This window comes from Lithobates pipiens, unplaced genomic scaffold (genome assembly GCF_037356315.1).
Source record: "Lithobates pipiens isolate NorthernLeopardFrog02 unplaced genomic scaffold, aLitPip1_a1.2 Scaffold_8, whole genome shotgun sequence".
NCBI lineage: Eukaryota > Metazoa > Chordata > Amphibia > Anura > Ranidae > Lithobates > Lithobates pipiens.
This window is the reverse complement of record NW_027507903.1, coordinates 246,673,749-246,687,963: the sequence shown is the minus strand read 5'-3', so window position 1 is coordinate 246,687,963 and position 14,215 is coordinate 246,673,749. Positions and strand designations below refer to the sequence as shown.

Sequence of the window (14,215 nt, the reverse complement as noted above, 5' to 3'; positions counted from 1 at the left end):
AATATTTTTTTTGGGGGGGGGGGGGGGGGGGTAATTTTTTTTTATTTTTACTGACACTTTAAGTAGCAACAAGCATGTATAATGTAAAAATCACATGCAAATTTACTTTCATATGAATGTCATTTTATAATAATAACTAAAATGTACACCTACAAAAATACACCATCATTTTTTTTTTTTTATGTGTACTATTTTTTTTGTTTTGTTTTTTTTTATCTGCAAATGGTTCGTTATTGTGATTGAATCAGAAGATGAACATTTTTTTTTTTTGTTTTTTATAAAACTCCAGTGCTGTAAAGGTTTAGTAAAGCACACTGTTTTGTAAGAGGTGTCCTAGGAGATCTCTGCTTCTCTTCCAAGCTGTGGGGGGTAGTTAATGTTTCAATATTCCAGTGGGAATAGAAGGTGGGAGCATAGTAAACATACATTTTATGATGCACTTTGGAGGACTCCTGTGAAAGACCTGTGTTTATTTTAACCACAGTATGACACGTGAACTGACTGTGTTTAAGGTACTGTATATTTATATTGGTTTTATTTGGAGGAAGAGATTTAAATGTAGGATGCAATATATATATATATATATATATATATTATTTTTTATTTTTTATCTAATCTTAACAATACATTCAGATAAATAGTAGATATTAGTTTGGTGTGTGTTAGATATCTGTATTATGTGTTTATTGCCAACTAAATGTCAAGAATTGATGTTCACTTAAGAAAACATGTTCCTGGGGTGGTATCAACTTCGTGAAAAAAGGAAACCAGTCCTAAAAGAAAAAATATTTTTTGAGGACAGCTATCGCTTGTCTACATCTGAATATGCTACTTGCCTGACCGCCACTGATCTTAGAACTTTGAGTCACTCGCCTGGAACTGGGCAACTTTGGAATTTTTCATACACACGGTACAAGCTGCAATTTTTACTAGAAATGAGTTTAAACCCCCAAACAATTACATATTTTCTGAAAGCAGAGACCCCAGGATATTGGTAAAATATAAAAGATGGAATTGCATTGCTAAGTAGATACTAAACATATTAAGCGTTGAAATTGCATGCGCCTGTAAATTAGCAAAAAAAAAAAAAAAAAGAAATCTCCTAAATAGATGCTGTAAAAGCTTTTACAGTTAACCACAAATTATGGCCCCAGAATTTTTGCTGTAAGGGCCGGTTCACACTTGTGCAATGCGAGAACCCTGCGAATCCACTGTGGGTTCCCGCATAGCACCCGACACGCACGGCAGTTTACACTGCCATATGCGAACTGCTGTGGAGTGTCATTATATGTTAACGACACCCCCATTTCAGCTCGCATATCGCACTGCGAACTGAAAATTCGGACATGAATGATCCGATTCTGGTCCGAACAGATAAAAGGGTCCTGTGTGTGTTTGGACCAAAAGCTGTGCGATATCAGCCATCGCACAGACATCGCATGTAATGTGAACAGCAGTGCGCTGCGAATTACATGCGATGTCTGGCATTGCATAACTGTGAACCGGCCCTCACTCTGGCAGTCATGTTGATAGTTCATGTGTGGTGTAATTTATTTTTACATATTTACAAACGTGTGCTTACCCTATGCTGTGTGTTTGCATTGGGGTATGTATGGGGTGACGGGGGTGCTTTTATTTATTTTATTATAATTTTATTATAATTTACACTGACCGGCCACTTTATTAGTTACACCTTGCTAGTACCGGCTCGGACCTCCTTTGTCTTCAGAACTGCCTTAATTATTCGTGGCATAGATATAACAAGTGGTTGGAAACATTCCTCAGAGAGTTTGGTCCATATTGACATGATAGCAATACGCATTGTCGGCTGCACATCCATGATGCAAATCTTCTGTTCCACCACATGCCAAAGGTGCTTTATTGGATTGAGTTCTGGTGACTGTGGAGGCCATTGAAGTACAGTGAACTCATTGTCATGTTCAAGAAAGCAGTTTGAGATGATTTGAGCTTTGTGACATGGTGCATTATCCTGCTTGTTTACCCCAAATTCTGACCCTACCATCTGAATGTTGCAGCTGAAATCGAGACTCATCAGACCAGGCAACGTGTTTCTAATCTTCTATTTTCCACTTTTGGTGAGCCTGTGCGAATTGTAGCCTCAGTTTCCTGTTCTAAGCTGGCAGGAGTCCCACCCGGTGTGGTCTTCTGCTGCTGTAGCCCATCTGCTTCAAGGTTTGATGTGTTATGCGTTTAAAGATGGTATTCTGCATACCTTGGTTCTAACAAGTGATTTTTTTTTAGTGACTTGAGTAATTATTTGAGCTGCCTTTCTATTATCTGGAACCAGTCTGCCCATTCTCCTCTGACCTCTGACATCAACAAGGCATTTTGGTCCACACAACTGCCACTCACTGGATATTTTCTCTTTTTCTGACCATTCTCTGTAAACCCTAGAGATGATCATGCGTGAAAATCCCAGTAGATAAGCAGTTTTTTTAATACTCAGACCAGCCCGCTTGCCACCAACAACTATGCCACGTTCAAAGTCACTTAAATCCCCTTTCTTCCCAATTCTGATGCTCAGTTTGAACTTCAGCAAATCGCCTCCACCACATCTAGATGCTGAGTGAAGTGAGTTGAGTTTCTGCCATGTGATTGGCCGATTAGTAATTTGTGTTACCAAGAAATTGAACAGGTGTACATAATAAAGTAGTCGGTGAATGTATTTTTAAAACACTTTTTATTTTAATTTTTTTTATTATTTCATTTTGCTGCTATCACAAGGGAACTAAAAGCCTCCTGTGTAAAAAGATGGGCAGGTAACAGGTCCTTTTTATGGAGACACTAGGGATTTTTAGACCTCCTATGTCTCCTCTGCCCTCCAATTAAGATAATCAAGCACAGACATGTGTGCACAGGGTTTGAGCTTGCTTTAACTCCTTGAATACCAGGACGTTTATAAACTATTAACTATGAACTTTTTTTTTTTTTTTTAAATGAACCCTTGTCAGAAAACCCATATTGTCCTGTGAATTCCAAGGAAGGAGTGTCTAATGTGGACCTGTAAAGTTTTGGGGCCAGACTTTGTAGAACTAACAGCAATGATTTTTTGAACTGTCTGTAAGGGATATTCTGATCACCACTTTAAAGTGGTTGTAAACCCTTACAACCAACTTTGACCTACAGGTAAACCTAGATTAAGGCTTACCTGTAGGTCCAAGAAATATCTCCTAAACATACACGGTTTAGGAGATATTTGCCGAAAGACAGGCACCGCTGTCTACGGCGCACAGGCGCACTGAGCGCGTCGTGGTCAACGGAGATATGTCGCGAATGGTGGCTCCCGTGCGCATGCGCGGGAGTGACGGCTTCGCCGAATGACAGCGGCGGGGCAGCGAGACCCACCGAGAAGATGGATGCGCCGGACTACAGGGGACAGAGGTGACTTCGCTGGCTCCTGTGTCAGGTAAGTGATGCATAGTAGTCCATTATGCTTTACCTTTGCAGGGAATGAAAGAGGAAGTAAACTCATCAGGGTTTACTTCCTCTTTAACCACTTGCTTACTGGGCACTTAAACCCCCCTCCTGCCCAGACCAATTTTCAGCTTTCAGCGCTGATGCACTTTGAATGACAATTGCGCGGCCATACAATACTGTACCCAAATGAAATTTTTATCATTTTTTTCCCACAAATAGAGCTTTCTTTTGGTGGTATTTAATTACAGCTGGGAGTTTTATTTTTTGCTAAACAAAAAAAGGTGCAAAATAAAAAAAAATAAAAAATCATGTTTAATAGTTTGTTATAAAATTTTGCAAACATGTAATTTTTCTCCTTCATTGAAATGCGTTGATGAGGCAGCGTTGGTGGACACTAATAGGCGGCGCTGGTGGGCACTGATAGGCACAGTTAAGGCGGCACTAATAGGCACAGATAAGGCGGCACTGATGGGCAAAGATGGGCACAGATAAGATGGCACGGATGGGTGGCACGGATGGGCACTGATAGGTACCACTGATAGATGGGACTGATGGGCACTGATAGGTGGCACTGATAGGTGGCAATGCTGGGCACTGATGGGCGTCACTGATGGGCACTGGTACATGACACTGATGGGCACAGATATGTGGCACTGAGGTGCAGCACTGTGTGTGCGAGGCAGATTGTGGGCACTGATAGGTGGCACTGTGGGCACTGATGGGTGGCACTGTGGGCACTGATGGGTGGCACTGTGGGCACTGATGGGTGGCACTTTTTGGCATATTTTTGGTGGCACTGGCAGGGGGCAGGTGGGCACTGATGAGCTGTCCCCAACTCACCGTGATCGGGACTGATGTCCCGATCATGGCCGCTGGTGATCGGCTTTTTTTTTCTCCTCGCGCTGTCAGCGTGAGGAGGAAAAATAGCCGATTACCGCCTGTGTTGTGATCACATGATCGGCTGTCATTGGCTATCGGGATCGACCCCTTGCTCCGATCCATGATCAGGCGAGTCTCATAGACTCGCTGATCACAGAGCGTGCCGCGAGCGCCCCTCAGGGGGTGCGCAGGCCGCTCATGCACGTTACAACGTCAATAGACGTAGTCCCGGCAAAGCAGGTCCGCTCTGTAGCCGTCATTCGGCTATAGCACGGATCTCAAGAAGTTAAAGGTATTCTTCCTACCCACGTCCAATTTAACCACTTGAGGACCGCCGTATTGCCATTGTACGTCAGCACAATGGCACAGGCAGGCATAATCACGTACATCTACGTGATTGCCTTCCAGCGGGTGGGGGGTCCCATCGGACCCCCTCCCGCTGGTTACGGCGGTCCGATTCGGTCCAGGAGCGCTCCGTGATGAGGGGATGGCCGTTCGTTTTCGGCCACCCCCTCTGGATCGCTCCTGGCCAATGAGAAGCTTCCTCCCCTGTGTATTGTTTACACAGGAAGGAGGAAGTGATGTCATTCTCCTCGGGGCGGTCTTTTTGACCGGACTACGAGGAGAAGAGTAAAAGTAAGTCTGCACGAACACTACACTGACATGTAGGTACACACAGGCACACAAACCCCCCCCGATCCCCCCCCCGATCGCCCCCCGATCCCCCCCCCGCCCCCCCTCCCCCCCCAGTCACAGTGTCACTGATTGCATTGATCATTTCTTTACTGATCAATGCATTCAGTGTCAGTTGTGACAGTAAAAACTGTCAGGACAGTTAGTGTTAGGTCCAGGGTAGCCCCCTATCACCCCCCAATAAAGATTTAACCCCCTGATTGCCCCTAGAGTTAACCCTTTCACCCCCTTTTGCCAGTGTCACTAAGCGATCATTTTTCTGATCGCTGCATGTGTCGCTAGTGTCGCTAGGTAGCTAGTTATTTTTTTAGGTTCACCGCCAGGTTTTTATATCGCTAGGTACCCCGATATACTACCCAATAATGTTTTTAACCCCCTGATTGCCGCTAGTTAACCCTTTCACCCCCTTTTGCCAGTGTCACTAAGCGATCGTTTTTCTGATCGCTGCATTAGTGTCGCTACAGTCGCTAGGTAGCTAGTTATTTTTTTAGGTTCACCGCCAGGTTTTTATAGCGCTAGGTACCCCGATATACTACCCAATAATGTTTTTAACCCCCTGATTGCCGCTAGTTAACCCTTTCACCCCCTTTTGCCAGTGTCACTAAGCGATCATTTTTCTGATCGCTGCATGTGTCGCTAGGTAGCTAGTTATTTTTTTAGGTTCACCGCCAGGTTTTTATATCGCTAGGTACCCCGATATACTACCCAATAATGTTTTTAACCCCCTGATTGCCGCTAGTTAACCCTTTCACCCCCTTTTGCCAGTGTCACTAAGCGATCGTTTTTCTGATCGCTGCATTAGTGTCGCTACAGTCGCTAGGTAGCTAGTTATTTTTTTAGGTTCACCGCCAGGTTTTTATAGCGCTAGGTACCCCGATATACTACCCAATAATGGTTTTAACCCCCTGATTTCCGCTAGTTAACCCTTTCACCCCCTTTTGCCAGTGTCACTAAGCGATAATTTTTCTGAACGCTGCATCAGTGTCGCTAGTGTCGCTAGGTAGCTAGTTAACTAGGCTCCCAAAAAGTCCCCCACATGTGGTATCCCCGTACTCGGGAGAAGCAGCAGAATTTATTTTGGGGTGTAATTTGACTTCTGCCCATAGCATGTGTGAGCAATATATCATTTAGTGACAACTTTGTGCAAAAAAAAAAAGTTTGTAATATTCCCGCAACTTTTGGCAAAATATAAAATATTCCATGGACTCAACATGCCTCTCAGTAAATAGCTTGGGGTGTCTACTTTCCAAAATGGGGTCATTTGGGGGGGTTTTGTGCTATTTTGGCATTTTATGGCCTTCGAAACTGTGATAGGTAGTGAGGAGTTAAATCAAAAATTTGCACCCTTAGAAATCCTGAAGGTGGTGATTGGTTTTCGGGGTGCCGTGCGCGACTAGACTCCCAAAAAGTCCCACACATGTGGTATCCCCGTACTCGGGAGAAGCAGCAGAATGTATTTTGGGGTGTCATTTCACATATAACCATGGCATGTGTGAGCAATATATCATTTAGTGACAACTTTTTGTAAAAAAAATTTTTTTTTTTTTTTTGTCATTATTCAATCCCTTAGGACAAAAAAAATAAATATTCAATGGGCTCAACATACCCATCAGCAATTTCCTTGGGGTGTCTACTTTCCAAAATGGGGTCATTTGGGGGGGATTTGTACTGCCCTGCCATTTTAGCACCTCAAGAAATGAGATCGGCAGTCATAAATTAAAAGCTGTGTAAATTCCAGAAAATGTACTCTAGTTTGTAGACGCTATAACTTTTGCGCAAACCAAAAAATATACGCTTATTGACATTTTTTTTACTAAAGACATGTGGCTGAATAAATTTTGCCCTCAATGTATGACTAAAATTTAGTTTATTCGATTTTTCTTATAACAAAAAGAAGAAAATATCTTTTTTTTTCAAAATTTTCGCTCTTTTTCCATTTATATCGCAAAAAAAAAAAATCGCAGAGGCAATCAAATACCATCAAAAGAAAGCTCTATTTGTGGGAAGAAAAGGACGCAAATTTCGTTTGGGTGCAATATTGCATGACCGCGCAATTACCAGTTAAAGCAGCGCAGTGCGAAATTGCAAAAAGACCTCTGGTCCTTAAGGTGTTTATTGGTCCGGAGCTGAAGTGGTTAAAGGGTATTCTTCCCACTGACGCCAGGATTTTTTTTTTTTTTTTTTACAGGGTGTTCCCTGAGAGCTGAATTTTTTTTCTAAGGGTTCCTTTGGGGTAAAAAAAAAAAAAAAAAAAAAAAGTTGAGAAAGGCGGCTCCAATAAGCTGTGATTTTTTTTTTCCTGACCTGAAATATATGGATGTCTCCAAACAATGGTATTTGCACATCATATGCATCTAAAGACATATGCCAGCTTGCATCTTTTGGAAGGATCAGATCTGCAGATGTCGTGTTTACATTTCTAGTACTGCAGATCAACCTGAATAGAAAATTCTAGGATTACAGTATGTTAACTTTAAATGTTTAGTTTGGAAATTAACGAATTATTTCCATGCCAGCATGGTCTGGTCGCTGGAGCTTTTATCAATGAATAAGGCTTCCTCTGATTGGCCCTGCTGGAGATTGCGATGTCATGCTTCTGCCTCTCCACCTTTTTCACATTTTTGTGAAGCGAAAGAAGGCAGTTAAAGTGTTACTAAACCCACTTTATCTGGAATCCCACAGTACACAAAACATGGAAACCAGTGGCGGAATTATAGGGGTCGCCAAGATCGCCATGGCGACCGGGCCCCTTGCTGCAGGGGGCCCTTGAGGGCCCTCTGTACTCTTCCGTAGGAGGGGAGGCTGAGAGGAGCTCCTCGATCATCAGCCGAACTGAAATCGGCACTGTGCGGGAGCTCCTCACATTAGGGTAAAGTGTGTGCTCTTTGTCTTCCCCTACAGTGCAGTACCCGGCAGGAAGAGCCAAGGTAAATGTCTGCAGTTTTTTTTTATAAGACTAGCTACTGTATTTGTGTTTATATGTGTGTGTGAGCATGCTTGTATGTATGTGTGTGTGTGTGAGCATGCTTGTATGTATGTGTGTGTGTGTGTGTGAGCATGCTTGTATGTGTGTGTGAGCATGCTTGTATGTATGTGTGTGTGTGCATGTGAGCATGCTTGTATGTGTGCGTGTGAGCATGCTTGTATGTGTGCGTGTGAGCATGCTTGTATATGTGCGTGTGAGCATGCATGTATGTGTGAGCATGCTTGTATGTATGTATGTGTGTGTGTGAGCATGCTTGTATGTGCGTCTGTGTGTGAGCATGCTTGTACGTATGTGTGTGTGTGCGTGTGAGCATGCTTGTATGTGTGCGTGTGAGCATGCTTGCATGTATGTGTGTGTGTGTGAGCATGCTTGTATGTCCGTGTGTGCGTGAGCATGCTTGTATGTATGTTGGTATGCGCATGCTTGTATGTGTGCGTGTGAGCATGCATGTATGTGTGTGTGTGAGCATGCTTGTATGTGCGTGTATGAGCATGCATGTATGTGTGTGTGTGAGCATGCTTGTATGTGTGTGTGTGAGCATGCATGTATGTGTGTGTGTGTGAGCATGCTTGTATGTGTGTGTGTGTGAGCATGCATGTGTGTGTGTGTGAGCATGCATGTATGTGTGTGAGCATGCATGTGTGTGTGTGAGCATGTATGTGTGTGTGTGTGTGTGTGATCATGCTTGTATGTGTGTGTGTTCATATATGTATGTGTATGTATGCATGTGTGTGTGCGCATGTATGTGAGTGTGCATGTATGCATATGTATGTATGTGAATGTGCATGTGTTTATCAGTGGCAGTGCATCCAAAAGGGTGCACAGGTGCCGCCCCCTCTCTCCAGCCACACCCTCTATGACCAATGGATAGATTCATGCATAGCATAGCATGAATCTATCCATGGCCACCGCTGCCACCCCCATATTTAGGTGTCTGGTCCCTTTTGGGGTGCCGGGCGCCTGAATTACAGCGACGGGGGGTGTTTTTGCAGCACCTGATTAGAGCCATGGGCTCTAATTGGCTTCAAAATAGGTGAACTGTGAGCGCCATGCTTAACGCTCACAGTCTACCCAGGTGTGTTAGAAAAGTGAATTAATATTCACTTTCCTAACACGGAACCGCCTCTCCACCAATCAGATGTGCGGGTCTGTTACCCATCACCTGATTGGCTGAAACGATAGGCGCAGCTATTGGACGCCTATCAGGTGGAGAGGACGGGAGATGAGGATGGCAGGAGATGCATGGAGAACCCCGCTCATGGCCGTTACCTGCTGCCCCACCAAGACAGGGTAAGTGGCGGGCAGACAGCGAGCGGGTGGTGGGGATTCACAGTGGCAGCATTTGATGGGCACACCAACAGCATTTGATGGGCACAGTGGCAGCATTTTATGGGAACACTGGTAGCATTTGATGGGCACAGCGGTGGCATTTGATGGGCACAGCGGCAGAGTTTGATGGGCACAGTGGTGACATTTGATGGCACAGTGGTGGCATTTGATGGTACAGTGGTGGCGTTTGATGGGCACAGTGGCTGTAATTGATGTTCTTTAAATCGGTTCCTTTATATGCGGCCACCCACTTGGGACTGGGCCCTGGTGTTCCATCATCGGGCTCGGAGAAAAGAGCCCTGTCCGGAGGTCGGGGGGGGGGGGGGGGGGCCTCCAAGGTTTCCTGCATCGGGGCCCTGAAGGTTCTAGTTACGCCACTGAATGCAACTATTTTAGTAAATATAAACTTCAAAATACTTTTTCTCATCAGCAGTTTGAGCAGTCTTGTGACTTCTATCAGTGTCCAGCCAAGCACTCGTTAAAGCTTGTAGGTGGAGTTTTCTGACCTATGAGACTGCAAGACCCCTGACTCTGTCTGGACAGTGCTGGTTGGCCCTGTGCTGATCACATGTACTCTGCCAAGAAAAGAAAAAAACCCTCTAGCAATATACACCAAACTGAGCATGTGCAGCCTGACTCCATAGACTCTATTTTATCAGGAAATTATCAAGGGACAGTGGAAGGAGGGGATGATCTGTGCATACAGGATTAAACAGCCCTTTTACACAATGTGGCGGATTAACCCCTTAGGTTCCGCAGTGAGTATAACGAGCATGCTTTACTGCATATACAGACTTATTTTAATGTTGTGGGTTTAGTAACACTTTAACAGTCAGGTTTGTATTTATGTTTTAAAATTTTTTATGTGTAAATTTCATCATACATCCAAAACTTTATTTTAGAAACTGGCTGCCAGTAATACTGCATAATGCCACTGTCGGATCTCCATCTACCTGCAATCAATAAGACTGAAAACAGCACAGACAAAATTATGACCCTCCCAGGTTCTGTTGATTTTTTCAACGTAAAGAATAGTAACATTTACAAGAACAAAATGCAAGGCCACAATATACAAAACGGCCAATTTAAAAATCTGCCAACAACATTAAGGTACTGTACAACTTATAGCATGTGATTAATAAATAACAATTCTAGCTCATCTTTCATATTCTTGGTAACCACTATTTCCTTAAATGTATGTTTTATACTGCTGGGAATTTATCAGGCTGAGAAATGTTTCCAAATACTGTAAGTGGCTTGGATGAGCTATGAAACATCTTCAACATTACATTACATAACAAGTCTAATTAACTACTAGTATTTTCAAAGACATAAAAACAAAATGGGTTCCCCAAATCAATATACAGTAAGGAATGGCTTCTCTATAATACTGGACATTGAGTAATAACTATGTTGCAGTATTCATTTATAGAAAAAAAAAAAGGAAATCATGTTATTTTGCTTCTTACTTGAGTTATACAGTATAGCAGGACTATAATGACATACAATACAGATTGCTTAGTTAATCATTTTGCCCAAATCTTGGGTGTTGGGGTTCAGGGGTTCAGGTCCCAAGTGTCTAGAGGTTTTCATTTTATTTCAGATTGTAAGAACCAAACAAAAAAATCAAAACTGACTACAGGTTTTACCAACCTACTACCATATCCAAAGCTAATATTTTGGTACAAATACTTGTTAAGGGGTGTGTATATCTATCTATCTATCTATCTATCTATCTATCTATCTATCTATCTATCTATCTATCTATCTATCTATCTATCGAAATTGTGCGAAGATCAAATATTATTAGTAAACTTGTACATGGCAGAAAATTGTGTTCTGTTATATTCGTTATGTTACCTTAATTCAGTTTCAGATAATTCATTTAACAAATTGATTCCTTGTATTGTTTTTTCGGATAATTTGTTATTTATTTATTTATTTATTTATTTATTTTTTTTTCAAATTAATTTATTGAAAATAATAGGCATACAAAATACAATAATGCTGCTGGTAAAGTAATAATACAAGAAAATGAGCAAAACAAAACACATTCTTGACCAATAATTGCATATCACAAGCAGACTTATGGATAATACTGCAAAACAGTTTATGGAACAACAAGGTAATGAAGATAATAGAGTCATAACTGGATAAAATGGTAGAAAAATGAGACAACGGTAACAAAAAGGGAAAATGGTCCTCCATATCCCATAAAAAGTCAGGAGAAATAGGAGGTTTTACGGAAGATATGCTATAAACGATGTATATGTAGGAGAGAAAAAAAAAAAAAAAAGGGGAAGCAAGGGAGTACCGGAAACTCTACCTCAGGGCGGTAGAGAACCTGTTAATAAGTGAAGACACTCATCCGAGACTCGGAAATGAAGCCAGCACGCCCAGGTCACCCAATATTTAGTTGGGGTATCATGAGATTGATGGATCAATTCTTCCATCTCAGCTATTTTAGACGATCGCTTAATCCAATCAGCGATGGAAGGGGGAGAGCTAGATTTCCAAGCTACGGGGATGCACATCTTGGCCGCATTTAACAGATGTTGTGCTAACGAGCCTTGATAAAGTTTCTGGGGAAGACTAGAGTGATGCAAAAGCATTTGGGCAGGTGAGAAATCAATGGGGATGGAGGAAATGCGTCTTACCAGGCGGTGAATCTCTCTCCAAAAAGGCTGAATACGAGGACAGGACCACCATATGTGTAAGAAAGTGCCTACATTTTCTGAACAACGCCAACATGTAGGGGGTATGTGTGGTTTACGAATATGAAGCCTTTCAGGAGTGAGATACCACCTGGAAAATATCTTAAAATTATTTTCTTGAACGGATACATTTACAGAACCTTTATGCAAGTAGGAATAAATGCATGACCATTCTTCGACTGACAGGGAAACGGATAAATCAGTTTCCCAGTGGGCAGTTGCCAAATTGGCTTTGGGACAGATATCGGCAAAGAGTAGGGCGTATATAAAGGAGATGACATGTCGTTGAGGCTCTTCCTGATTGCACAAGGATTCAAAAGGAGTAAGATTGCGGGCAAAGTCTGAATTCGCACCTTGGTATGATAGAAAATGTCTTATTTGGAAATAAACCCATTGTGGGAAAGGACTTCCTGAGGACTGGGAGGGAAGGTCTCGTAAATGCTTAAGCTGATTGTTCGAGAAAAATTGTAGGGTTCTGATGTCCGGTGTTGGCCATATGCCTGATAAGAATGAGTCCGATTGGCCTACTGGGAATGCAGGATTATGTTTAATTGGCGTCATCGGACTGCGATGGGCCGAGATACGATGATTATTACAGGCTAAGTGAAATGCATGTAGTGTGCCAGCAGTCAAAGGATTCAGTTTGCACTGTGTTGGGACATGTATAGGATCAATCCAAGGTAAAAGTTTTAGAGGTATTGGGGAAAACATATTTTCTATTTGCGTCCATGCTTTGGTGTGAGCATGAACATTCCAGTCTACTATTCTAGATAGGTGGCTGGCTAGAAAATATTTCTTGATATCAGGTAGACCGATGCCACCTTTCGTTTTGGGTAGAGTCAGTCTGGCAAAGCTGATCCGGGCTCGTTTACCATTCCATAGTTTGTTATTTATGTATTTAAATTGGTGATAACTTATGAAAGTCGTTTGTTTATTGAATCCATTAACACACACACACACAATGACAATGTCTCTTGTGCTGCTTCTCAAAACCCGTCTCCTCTGCTCAGTTACAACACCCTTCTCACTCAGTTCTCAGGAATGCACTTTGCCAGTCTTATTAATCTAACCTCCAGCACAAAATGAATCAGCTGATTGGGCTGTAAGATTTACTCCACGTCAACCTGCTGTTTCATTAGACCTTTAACAGATTAACGAACCATGCTGAATAAATTCATTATTTTCGTTATAATTTCTTTCCTATTATTAGGCTATTTTTCTCCAGATTGAATGTGTAAATCAGGAAAAATACTGCATTATGGCCATTAGATGGAGCTGATAATTATAGTAAATGTTTATTTCTCATAATTGTCAACGCCATCTAGTAGCCATAATCTAGTATTTCCTGAATCATGCATTCCATGGAGAGAGAAAATAGCCTTATAACATTTTGCCCCATTTTCACAGAATGAATGTACATGCAGTTTCCAAGGGTAAATAGCTCTGAAAACCTTTTATAAATACACCCCTAAGTGTTAGAGGTTCACTTTTATAGTTAAATTAAATTTGAGAGTGCAGTTCAAACCTGAGTTAATTATTATAGGCACGTGAAGGGTTAAGACCTGGTAGCGGATTCATTTTTTGGAATAGAGGAAAAGTACTGTTCTCGTCTATTTATATTAACCCATTACATAGTGCTGATAAGAATCATTAAAAAAAAAAAAAAAAAAAATCTTTATTGTTGTAAGTTACATTAATGTTTCATTGACTGCCATTCACTGGTACCAAGGGCCTGCTTAAAGCGGAGGTCCACCCTAAAGTGGACCTTCCGCTCATCGGAACCCTCCCCCCCTCCGGCGCCACAATTGGCACCTTTCAGGGGGGAGGGGGGTGCAGGTACCTGTACAGTACAGGTATCTGCACCCACTTCCGGGATAGCTCTCTGCAGAAAGGGGCGTAGATTACGCCCCTTTCCGAAAGTCCCCCCGCTGCCTGCTGGGAAACACACAGATCCCAGAGGCAGCGGGTCCATCCTTATTGCGCAGCGCGACTCGTGCATGCGCAGTAGGGAACCGGGAAATGAAGCCAAAAGGCTCCACTTCCTGATTCCCATACCCAAGATGGCGGCGGCAGCACCCGAGAGACGATCGAAAGATCGGCTTCGGGTGCCGACATCGCGGGCGTGCTGGACAGGTAAGTGTCACTATTTTAAAAGTCAGCAGCTGCAGTATTTGTA

At 42.6% G+C, this 14,215-nt stretch overlaps 1 protein-coding gene across 1 annotated transcript in view; it reads left to right on the top strand.

Moving 5' to 3' along the window:
• Window positions 1–404: 404 nt before the first annotated feature.
• Window positions 405–14,215, top strand: part of LOC143960664 (uncharacterized) — a 102,041-nt gene continuing 88,230 nt past the window's right edge. Inside the window, exons 1-2 of the mRNA XM_077469458.1 lie at window positions 405–512; window positions 10,228–10,435. Coding sequence (XP_077325584.1) covers window positions 10,254–10,435 — 182 coding nt within the window. The 5' untranslated portion in view covers window positions 405–512; window positions 10,228–10,253. The remainder of the gene's footprint in view (window positions 513–10,227; window positions 10,436–14,215) is intronic.